The sequence below is a fragment of the Triticum aestivum genome, chromosome 5A (genome assembly GCF_018294505.1).
Source record: "Triticum aestivum cultivar Chinese Spring chromosome 5A, IWGSC CS RefSeq v2.1, whole genome shotgun sequence".
Taxonomy (NCBI): domain Eukaryota; kingdom Viridiplantae; phylum Streptophyta; class Magnoliopsida; order Poales; family Poaceae; genus Triticum; species Triticum aestivum.
In genome coordinates, this window is record NC_057806.1 from 247,920,400 (window position 1) to 247,931,278 (window position 10,879).

Sequence of the window (10,879 nt, forward strand, 5' to 3'; positions counted from 1 at the left end):
TTCATGGAGTTACTTGATGTGGTGGATCACGGGCTTGAGACTCCTGTCGGTTTCCGCCCTCACCGCAATGCTACGTCCACCCACAAGCAAGCCCTTTGGCCCTACTGCACTATGAAAGTTCACCCAGTAACTGAGAAGAAGACCTATGAGCTGTCTCTGTATCTGGACATTCTTCATCGCATCTTCCGTGAGACTCTCTTCCCTCGGATCGGGAATCTGGATATGGTCCACTCTTACCTCGTGGACATGCTCCTTTTCTGTCAGCATGAGAAGGAAGCAAGCACTAGAGAGAGCCTGGATATTTCTCATGTCATGTGGTCTGAACTTCTCTCTGCCGTGTCTGAGCGCAAGTGCCCGATATATGGTCCATTCATCATGAGGCTCATTGAGAGGGCCTGGGCACAGACCTATCCCAGAGTGTTGCTAGAGACTGGAGACTTGGTTTCTCATGAGATCAAGCGTCTGAGGAAGAAGGACAATTGGGTCAGTCCAGCGCCTCAAACAGGGGGTCCGTCTGCTGCTGCTGCTACTGCTGCCATGGAGACCGAGGGTGGGGCAGCCACTGATGATCATGAGGAGGATATTGGCCCCTCTAGTGCTGAACCCTCATGGGCGAAGAAGCTTAAAAACAAGTTGAAGAAGCTTTTCTGCATGGAGTCTCATGGTCAGTACATGACTCATGTGGCGGAGAAGCATGCCAGGATGCGCCACAAGGAGCTCATGCGTCAGTTGGGAGCAACAGTTGCCAGTGGATCTGAGGGTCAGATCACTGAAGAGGAGGAATGGATTCATCAGCACTGCCCTTGGACCGACTCCGACGCCGAGCAATTTTCGACCAACGACGGAGATGCAGACGATCACGCTGAGATTTGATGATTCGAGTTCCTCAGCTTGCCATCACCTGGAGTTGTAGCGTTGCTCTTTTCCCTTTTTGGTGTCTTGCTGCCAAAGGGGGAGAGAGTGTAGGGATTTGTGTCGTGCTTTGTGTTTGTCGTCTTGTGTTTTCTTGTGTGTTCTCTCGGTGTCTTTGTTTGGTTTGGTTTGGTGCCCGTGAGACCTAAGTTCTAGACATATGGTGTGAGACATATGCTCCCTATCGCTACCTTATTACTTATGTCTATTCAGTACTGTAGTTTATTATGAGTTGCATGCTTGTCCTGTTATATTCTCTTCTCTCATATATCTTGTGCTTAGAATTGTTGGACTATAAAATATAGGGGGAGTGTTGATCCGGATGTGTGTGTCTTGCTTTCCGAATGCTCCTCTTTCTAGGTGCACACATTCAGGGGGAGCCCGTCTATATTTTATAGTTCTTAGTTTTCTTTCATTTATTTCTTTTCCTTGCGCAAATCCCTAGTTGTCATCAATACACCAAAAAGGGGGAGATTGTTACGGCATATCTCTCTCAAGGTAGTTTTGGTGATTGATGACAACATGTGTGCGGACTAATCATGTGCTTTGAATAGTTCACAGATTCATCCCTGGCACGAGACGTTTCCTTCCCTTCGGAGTGTCCTTCAAGACGGTGTAGCTCTTTCGTTTCTCTCTCGATGCACTAGTTGCATAGAGGGCACCGTACTATCAAGAGGGGGTCCGCTGGGGTATTGCATGGGTGGAATCAACACGTACACATCAGCTTCTCACCCTCCGAGCTTGTCCATTCCTTTGTAGAGTTCTCTCCACTTTTCCTTGTCCTGTCTGGGTCCCAGCGGTAGTACCGCACAACCCAGCCGTAGTACCGCTGAGGAGACACAAGCGGCAGTACCGCTCCATAGCGGTAGTACAGCCCTTGTCTCCACAGCAGTAGTATCGCTGGGGTGCCTGGCACCACCGCCTCGTCCTCAGCCTCTTTGAAGAGATCCTCTCTCTCTCTTTAGTGTCCCAGCGGTAGTACCGCACTTCCAGCGGTAGTACGGCCGAAGGGTCAGAAGCGGCAGTACCGCTCCACAGCGGTAGTACCGCCCGTGACCTCGCTGTCGTAGTACCGCTGGGCTGTCTGGCTCCTACCGCCTCGACTCGAGGGGTCTTTTTCTCGTGTCGGGTTTTGCGGCACTAGTTGCGGTTGTAGAGGCTTTAGTACCATTTCAGTAGCGGTAGTACCGCCCCTACCACTACGGTAGTACCGCGTTGGGTCCTATTCCCTACTAGTCTCCTCTGCGCGGCAGTGCCGCTGGCTGGTGCGGCAGTACTGCTGACCTAGCGGTAGTACCGCCCCCTCTTAGCGGTAGTACCGCCCTGTGCGGGGATGGTTGGTGAGGGGCAACGGTTGGGTTGTTGCCCCCACTATAAAAGGGGGTCCCCTTCTTCCCTTTGACCTACCTCTTCCTCCCCCAAGCTCCATTTATTGCTCAAGCTCCATTAAATGCTCCAAGCTCCATTTTCGCCCGATCTATCTCTCTAGCCAATCAAACTTGTTGATTTGCTCGGGAGTGGTTGAGAAGGCCCCGATCTACACTTCCACCAAGGGATTTTCGATTCCCCCACTCATCCCTAGCGGATCTTGTTACTCTTGGGTGTTTGAGCACCCTAGACGGTTGAGGTCACCACAGAGCCATAGTCCATTGTGGTGAAGCTTTGTGGTTTTGTTGGGAGCCTCCAATTAAGTTGTGGAGATTGCCCCAACCTTGTTTGTAAAGGTTCGGTCGCCGCCTTCAAGGGCACCAATAGTGGAATCACGGTATCTCGCATTGTGTGAGGGCGTGACGAGAATACGGTGGCCCTAGTGCCTTCTTGGGGAGCATTGTGCCTCCACACCGCTCCAACGGAGACGTACTTCCCCTCAAAGGGAAGGAACTTCGGTAACACATCCTCGTCTTCACCGGATCCACTCTTGGTTATCTCTTATCTTTACTTGTGCAAGCTCTTGAGTGTTACTTCTCTTGCTTGCTTGTTTGCTCGTTGGTATTGCATCATATAGGTTGCTCACCTAGTTGCACATCTAGACAACCTACTTTGATGCAAAGTTTAATTTGATAAAGAAAAGTTAAAAATTGGTAGTTGCCTATTCACCCCCCCTCTAGTCAACCATATCGATCCTTTCAGAGGTGTTTTGTTTGTTAGCTCATAGGCTACTCAAAAGTGTACAACTGAGAGTTCCAGCTGTTGGGGAACGCAGTAATTTCAAAAAATACCTACGCACATGCAAGATCTATCATGGTGTTGCATAGCAACGAGAGGGAAGAGTGTTGTCCACGTACCCTCATAGACCGTAAGAGGAAGCGTTATGACAACGCGGTTAACCCAGTGTTTGGCACTCATAAAGCCATGGTCAACCCCCAGTCATTCATTTCCTTATTTAAAATTCAAACTAAGCTATTTTCATATTCTATGGATACTCATTAATCTAATACTATTGCCAGTCGACAAGCAAATCGTGGCAAACTCACGCACCATTATCATGAAATTTAGGTAGGTATGGCCCTCCTTACAACCATGAAATCAATAGCCAACATGCGTATAGAAAACATATCAAAGAAAAGCTAAGATGTGTACTCTAAAAAAGAAAATCCCATTTAGACTTGACCCACACCCAGCTTTTCCTGGCCTGTTGCATCTCTAGGTCCAGATACATGCAGTTATAACGCTAGCCTCGTCCCTATCACACTCACAGACCTTATAGACTCAACCTAATTCTGTATTTTACGAAAGCTAAAATAAAAGAGAACAATAAAAGAAAACAGAAAGCAGAAAAAAAACAAATAAATGGAAAAAGGGGAAAGGAAAAGGGATCTCCCCCTGCACCCTGGGCCTCACCAGCCCAACAGGCCAAGCTGGCCCGGCCTCCCCCTCTATCATCTCCCTCCCTGCACACTGTTCCTCCGACCGAGCCCCCTCCCCCCTCCCCCCTCCGCTCGTCCCCGCCGGACCAGGCGCGACGCCCGGCGCCGCCACGTTGCCGGCGAGAGGATAAGATGCCCCCGCCTCCTCGGTCCTCTCCCCCTGCTCCACCCACTCCCACTCGTCCCCTTGCCCCCTCTAAGGCCTCTTCTCCCTCCCCCCTCCGCCTCGCCGGCCGCGGCCACCGCCGTCAACCCAGTCTCCCCCTACTCAGCGACGCCAGCAAGAGTCATCCACGCCTGTGACAACAAAGGTAATTCACCACCCAGGTTCATTGATCCTTCATTCTCTACTTTCTCCTCACCTCAATTTCTCTCTTCTAGCTCAGATCCAACAAATCACGCATGGACGACATGGACATTGGAGCTGTATGTGATGAGGGATCTTCAGCCTCGGCATTATCAAGGACAACAACACCTGAACCCAGGGTAACATTCTGAATCCCTATTGTAACACATTTCTCAGGGGAAGAGGTTCATGTGAATAGTGCAAATATTTTCCGTGAAACAACCATCCTCCAAGAAAACAAACTATATCTGCATACATACATCACATATCTTCATGTTGTATACCTTTCGGAAGTGGGAGGCCACTTGATCACACTTAATCCACAAATTTTTACTGGCTCGTTGGCTATCACCCACCTAACCCTGTTGGCATTAAGTGATATGTGGTGGGACGCCCATTATCAGTCCCACCTGCAGCCTGTGGAAAAGATCATGCGGCCTTGTGCCTGGATATGCACGAGTGAAAATACTGCAGTCTGCGTGAAGCAAGTACCTAATCACACGCTTCATTCCAAGCCCCTGTCCACTTATATTAAGTGTTTGTGATAAACCCTGACTAATACCATCCAAACATGATGCCGACAGTGGTCGAGCAACTATTCGTGTAGCCCTGGATATACAAATGAGCAAATCGGAACAAAATTGGTGCTTTAGTTCCGCATCCCTCCCAGCTCCCACATTGCTGATTGGTTTCTAGCGTGTGCACACAAAATGTCTCCCCTTTTACAGTTACCACTTCGATAGGTTACACACAGTTCATTATCCCTGAGTAATTTGCTCCTAAAGATTTCAGATTTCAAAATGTGCCACTTTAATATCTGTTATGCGGCCTCTATTACACATAATTTGGTCCTAGAGATGTCAGGTTTCACAATGTGCCATCTTAATGTCTGATGTTCAGCCTCTATTACACATGATTGAGCTTTTGCCCTTGTGTCTTCGATTTTTCTTTCATAGGTTCTTAGTGTTGAAAGCATTATTGTTCTACATTTTAGCCGTACTAGTCATGCCACTCTTTTTTTCCTTACTCTATAGCTAAAGCATTAGCGAGAATGTTTAGGCTGAATTTTCACTTTGTAGCACTTATTCCATGTGAGGCACATAACATATTTCTGTCATCCGGAAATAATAGTGTCATCTCAACTTCTATAGAAGAATCAAGCAGACATAGCTACTGATTTTTGATGTCACCATAAATAATATGGACATTTGTTCTCTATCCTGATTGTGCTGAGTTGCTATCGATTTATTAGTTGTAGTGACAAAAGAAACTTGAAAGGGTGAATTTTTCCAATCCATGCTGTGCTTCCAACTCAGAAGACTGGAAAAAATATAATTCTCTTTGACCTCTCTTTCACTAATCCTTTAGGAAATGTTTGAAATACTTCTTCCATATTCAGATGCAATACATATAGTCAGTGACACGCTTTTGAATTCATATAGACAGTTCATCATAGAAAATATAGTGCACTATATTTTGCGTTATATATGCATTTAGAATACATCATTACTATTTTATCAATCATTCTTACTGGTTTCTAATCATGATATTTGGCATACCATTACTTTTCCTCTACAGGAAGATGACTACCTGATAGTAATTCCTTATGCCCACATATTTGACCTTATGCTAAAAGCTTTGAAGTTATCCCCTGCAAGTTACTATCACAAGATATGTCCGGGCGGCAAGAATCGTGGGACGGTTACTTTCAATTCTTCCTTGCAATTGCTTGATGGTTTGCTTGTTCTGACCTCAATATCGGGTGCAATTTTAGATGGCTATGAAGATGCAGAAGCTATCACATCTATTAGGTACATGGAAAATGCATACGACAGAGAAATGAGAGACTACCACTACACCCATGTCAAGAGGCTAGAAAATGAAGTCAAGCATCTGGTCAGATGGTTAGTAGCAGCGAACAAGACAATCAAGAAGCTATGCAAAGGGTGGTACTACGCCGTCAAATATATGAGTTAGTATTCTACTCAAATACAAAACACAACGACTGCTCGACACTTAAAAGGGCAGCATAGCACCAAAGGGGTTATGAAAGCATCACTTGCAAGCATTGAAAAACTGACACAAATGCTGCCGTGTATTGGTACGAAGTGTGAACAGCCCCTGGAGACTACAAGAGATAGCTTTTGGTAAACTTCCATGTGCTCTAGATGCACCATCAACAACAATACATGCCTTTTGCGCATAGCTTGTCGCTTTAAGAACATCTAATTTGGCTCTATGATAGAATGAACCTTACCTGTGGTCTCCAACGATGCCATACGTTGTTTTTGTACAACTGCCGCCTATATTATAATCTATGTAACCCCAGATGCTATTACTGATGGGCACCACATCCATCTACTAATCTCATGCACGATAGCATTGTAAATATTGTATGTACCAATCTGCCCTTAAATATACTAGTTGACTGCCCGTGCGTTTCCACAGCTCCTTAAGCTTTTTGTCATCTCATAGTGTAGACATAATGCATGTTAAAAATCACACACACACACACATATATATATATATAAAATATAGACATGTAATATTCTAGAAACAATAAATTTGACTTCGCTTGAAATGTATATTTTAATGGATGCTCGTGCGCGATGGTCCGGAACATTTATAAATGCAATAAGCTCTTGCAATTTGTAGTTTAAGATTGCACCCAACCAATATCGATGATTTTTTTTTGCATCAGTTTTGAAACCACCACATATTCCTGCAATTTTTCTCCTCCAATACAAGTGCTTCCTTCTCAATCGCCCAGACATGAGCAAGACAAGGTATTGTCTTTATCCTCCCATGTTTTCATTCGTACCTCTCAAACTATCTCTACACAACCCCTCTCCTCCTCCGACCAACCCACGACCTCTAGAACCAAGCTCCCACCTCTGTCCTGCAGGTCCTTCCGGACGCTACTTGGACAAGAACAACTTTTCCAGTGCCTCCTCGATTGTCGATGGCACCAGCTTCACCTACTTGGTCTCAACCAAGCTTGTCGGCACCACCATGACTGTGGTGCCTTCTTCTGTTGTTCATCTCCCCCCAAATAACTTATCCCCATGGCGCTTCTCAGATGGTGTTTACTTCTACAAAGTCTTATTATATCTGCACTGCATCAATATTCTGAAGTGGACATAAGATGTATGAATGGAATAACTCAAAGGTGTGGTAGGGATCGTCTTCTCCTTTCAATGTAAAATACAACCAAATTTGGCAAATTAACTCAGATGTACACCACCCGCCTTTTTTCAGATATAGACAAATCCATAGAACTCACATGAATGACAAATAAAACTCTCAAAGGCTTATTGTTGCAAATACCTAGGGAGAAGACCAGAGTAGGGGCATGGCGGACAATCAGAGTCGGAAAACTAACGGCTACAATAAAAGAAGATGAACAGATGATCACCAGAGTCTATTTGGCCCGCTCAGAACCTGGACTACCTAAAAAAGGCTAGCAGACTGATGGCTGGATGGTTTTGGCTTCATGCTCACCATGTAGGAATGATGTGTATATGTTTCTTTGTCTACAACATGAGTAGTCAATACACTGCTCAGTTTGGACACGTTCAGTGTTCATGTAGTTGACTCCAGTAAGAAACATACTTGAGTTACAATTTTAATTTTTAATATAAATGCACACCAATAATAGCATAGTACAACTAACTGACTACTTCCTGGCACAAATCACATTTTCAGCACCGATACAAATCAAACCCAAGCTATAGCCTCATAATCAATCCCGGGCTCCAAGCTCACCCCTGAAGACCATGCCACCACTCATGCCAACGAGAGGTGGACGTAAGATTCAGAAGCAAGTAAAGCCTTTATGGCCTAGCAAAATGAATTAAGTTGGGCAGTGGATGACAAAGTTTAAAGCACAAAGAGAATTGATCATACCTTTGCCATCATATTAATTATTGAGCAGAACTTAATATGCTAGTAGTTTGAAAAAAATGAAGGTGTTGCTTATGCTTGATCTTACTCTAGAAGATACTACGCACCCTTCTAGCTCCCTTCGAAACGAACTGTTCAAACATTACATTACTCAAAAGGAGCAAATGTTTTATTCTCGAAAAGAGTGTATAACAAAATATTCTAACAATGCTAGGTATTGAACAAGTTCATGGCAATTATAATTGAATTGTTCAGCCTTATTACATCGCTTTTGTGACAGCTGCACCTATAGTAAATATGATAACAAAATAGGAATGTGCATACTAATTGGTTAAGAATGTGCATGCCAATAAAGGCAGCTAAAATACTACAATGGGAAAAATATTGTTGAGCGCAAAAACTACTGCAAATTCATTCAAAAACACATGCAGGCTAACACGTCAAATACTTTTAGCAGAATAGTACTTGCCCAAAATTGAAAAGATGTGTGTTGTCCCCTTTCCCGAAACATATTTGCATCTCCCACAAGTAAAAAAACTCTGAAGGATATGGGAACGGTAAGAAGATGTCTCCATTCAAAACATGGGTTAGTCATAATAGGACACTTGTGTGATAGCCTATAATCTGAAGTGAAATCATTCATCGGATGTAAGTCAACTGCCTATATGAATGTGAAATATATCAAGGTCCATGCGGAGGAAATATTATAAAGTTAGAAACAACAACACCACCATTAGAGATCATGAGAAGCATGCCATGCATGAACAAACATGAGAGAAAACCACATTCTTTGACCTGTTGTCCCCTTTCTGCTTCGATCGTACATGTGAATTAGAATCATCAATCAGCTCAGTAGGGCATGTCCACATGTACCTATGAAGTTAATCGGAGCGAAAAGATGGACACACATCACCTCTGTCCGGGAATTTTAGAGTGCAAGCACATTAGGAATTTGGAAGTTGGAAAAGAAAATCACAAATCCCAGTTATGCAGCTACGTCAGTTCCTTTACTGCATGTTTTAATCATGACTGTCTCACGCAATGTAATATAGTGGAAGACAGAATAAAAATGTTAAACAAGAGAGAGAGAGAGAAATGCACCAGATATATTCAGCAATTTAGGTAATACCGTGGTACACGAAAGATGGATCGCACCAGCCATTTGAAGCAAACAACCGTCACAATGTGCAGGAACACCATATTCCTCTTGGCTTGCAACGCAAAAAGCAGGGCTCCAGCATATTAATACAATTTCAAATGTGAACATCACAAAGCAAACAGAAAAGTATGCATATCATCAACATACTATATGGATCCACTACAACATTGGAAGCAAAGAAGTACTGTCAGCAGTGAGGGGCCAAGATGCCATCAAACCTACACCCGTAAAGCATGTCATCCAGCTCACCTTTGACGAAGATATCCACAGATTCCCGCCTGATCCATCAGGGAATCAACGGGGACCTCCTTGGTCACCCTATTCTGCATCATTTATCCAAAATTCAACACAAAACTCAAATTGCAGACCAAAAAGGCACACAACAACAGCCGAAGAGCTAAATTATACTCGGAAGCAAGACCCACAGCCTTGAGATTGTCATGCCTGAAGAGGCAGAGCGCGGAAGTAGTGACACAGTTGGAGTTGACCGCCAAATTGACACCGCATGTGAGCACGATGGCGCCCATCTTTGGGGCATTCCGGCAAGCACCCTGCCCACGCTGCCAAATGCGTACTTCTCCTCCTCCTCGACATCCACCATAGCTCGGATAACCCCGACCTCCCTCCCCGCCGTTGCATTCTCCCGCGCAACACCTCCTACCACATGACCGCTTCCGTCGTGGTCTTCCATCTCCAGTGTTGGCGGGCTGCAGAGGAGATCGGATTTCGGGCCTCCGCCATCACCGCCATCGCATGAGAGAGATGGCGGGGTGCAGCAGCGGCGGCGCTGGGATGTACCGCGGTGAAGCACGATGCAGTGGTGGAGATAGGGAGGGGGGAGATGGGCGATGGCGGCGGCCGTAGCGACCGCAGTGGATGTAGTAGGAAGGAGAGATGGAAAGGAAGGGGACGGAGTGGTTTGGGCTTGCGGGAGGGAGCGAGGAGGTGGAGAACGTGTGGGTTCTTTGGGCATTGAACGTGCAGAGACGGGAACGATGGCGAGGGGTCGGGGTAGATTGGATCGTGGGACGGGTGTTGGTGGGGTCATGGTTGTTTTATTTTTCCTTTTTTTCTCGTTGCTTTTTCTGACATAGGGTGGAAAGGAGCGATCGAGGCAGGGGGGGGGGGGAGCGAACGAGGTCGAACCATCACGATGTTCAATCCCCCTTTAATATAGTAGAGAGTTATGTTCACTCTCACAATACATGTCTTACTATCGCCCCTTGCGCTATCGGCGTAACGGGTCATCTAGTTAGACAAGTCCCGTGGATGCTCTCTAACACGCAAAAATCAAATGGAACTGACAACCATTAATTGCCTTGCCTCTCGCGGCAACCGTATCAAACCCGGAATCAATCATGAAGCGACCACATTAATTGTCTTGCCTCTCGCTGGAAACGACCCCTCCTTCTCCATTCTCCTCTTCGCTCCTCTCCTCTCCTGCCGCACTCCATGGTTGCACGCCTGAACACGTACAAGAGAACCCCAAGCGTCAGGCCCCAAGTTGACTGGGCTCTCCCATCAGATCCAAGCCGAATATGTCATTGTCAATCGGAGGCGGAGGGGGAGGCGGCGCGGCTTTGGCCAAAGGGGACGTTGCTGGCCTTCTGGACAAGGCCGAGGAGCTGGACCAGCTGCGGAAGGAGCAGGACGATGTGGCCACCGAGATCAATAAGATCCACAAGAATATCA

General features: G+C 45.8%; 1 protein-coding gene across 3 annotated transcripts; it reads right to left on the bottom strand.

The window, feature by feature from the left end:
• Positions 1 to 6,787: 6,787 nt before the first annotated feature.
• On the bottom strand, positions 6,788 to 10,190 carry LOC123102901 (isoamylase 1, chloroplastic). Of its 3 annotated transcripts, XM_044524362.1 has the most exons (4): positions 9,613 to 10,184; positions 9,437 to 9,510; positions 9,158 to 9,239; positions 6,788 to 8,901 (listed from the first exon to the last, which is right to left on the bottom strand). In XM_044524362.1, exons 1-4 carry the CDS (start codon positions 9,712 to 9,714, stop codon positions 8,878 to 8,880), a joined length of 282 nt encoding a protein of 93 aa, XP_044380297.1. In that variant the 5' UTR covers positions 9,715 to 10,184; the 3' UTR covers positions 6,788 to 8,877. The 3 variants fall into 3 exon arrangements, 1 of the variants encoding a protein (XP_044380297.1); XR_006449468.1 differs by having other exon boundaries at positions 6,788 to 9,239; positions 9,596 to 10,184; XR_006449467.1 differs by having other exon boundaries at positions 6,788 to 9,510; positions 9,596 to 10,190.
• Positions 10,191 to 10,879: the final 689 nt, after the last annotated feature.

Excerpts from the sequence above, each read along its gene's own strand:
- LOC123102901 (XM_044524362.1), bottom strand. The coding sequence starts at position 9,714 with ATGGGCGCCATCGTGCTCACATGCGGTGTCAATTTGGCGGTCAACTCC. Across the intron at positions 9,240-9,436 it reads TGTGGATATCTTCGTCAAAG|CCAAGAGGAATATGGTGTTC; the intron begins GTGAGCTGGATG and ends TTGCGTTGCAAG. Across the intron at positions 8,902-9,157 it reads TCCATCTTTCGTGTACCACG|GTACATGTGGACATGCCCTA; the intron begins GTATTACCTAAA and ends TTAACTTCATAG.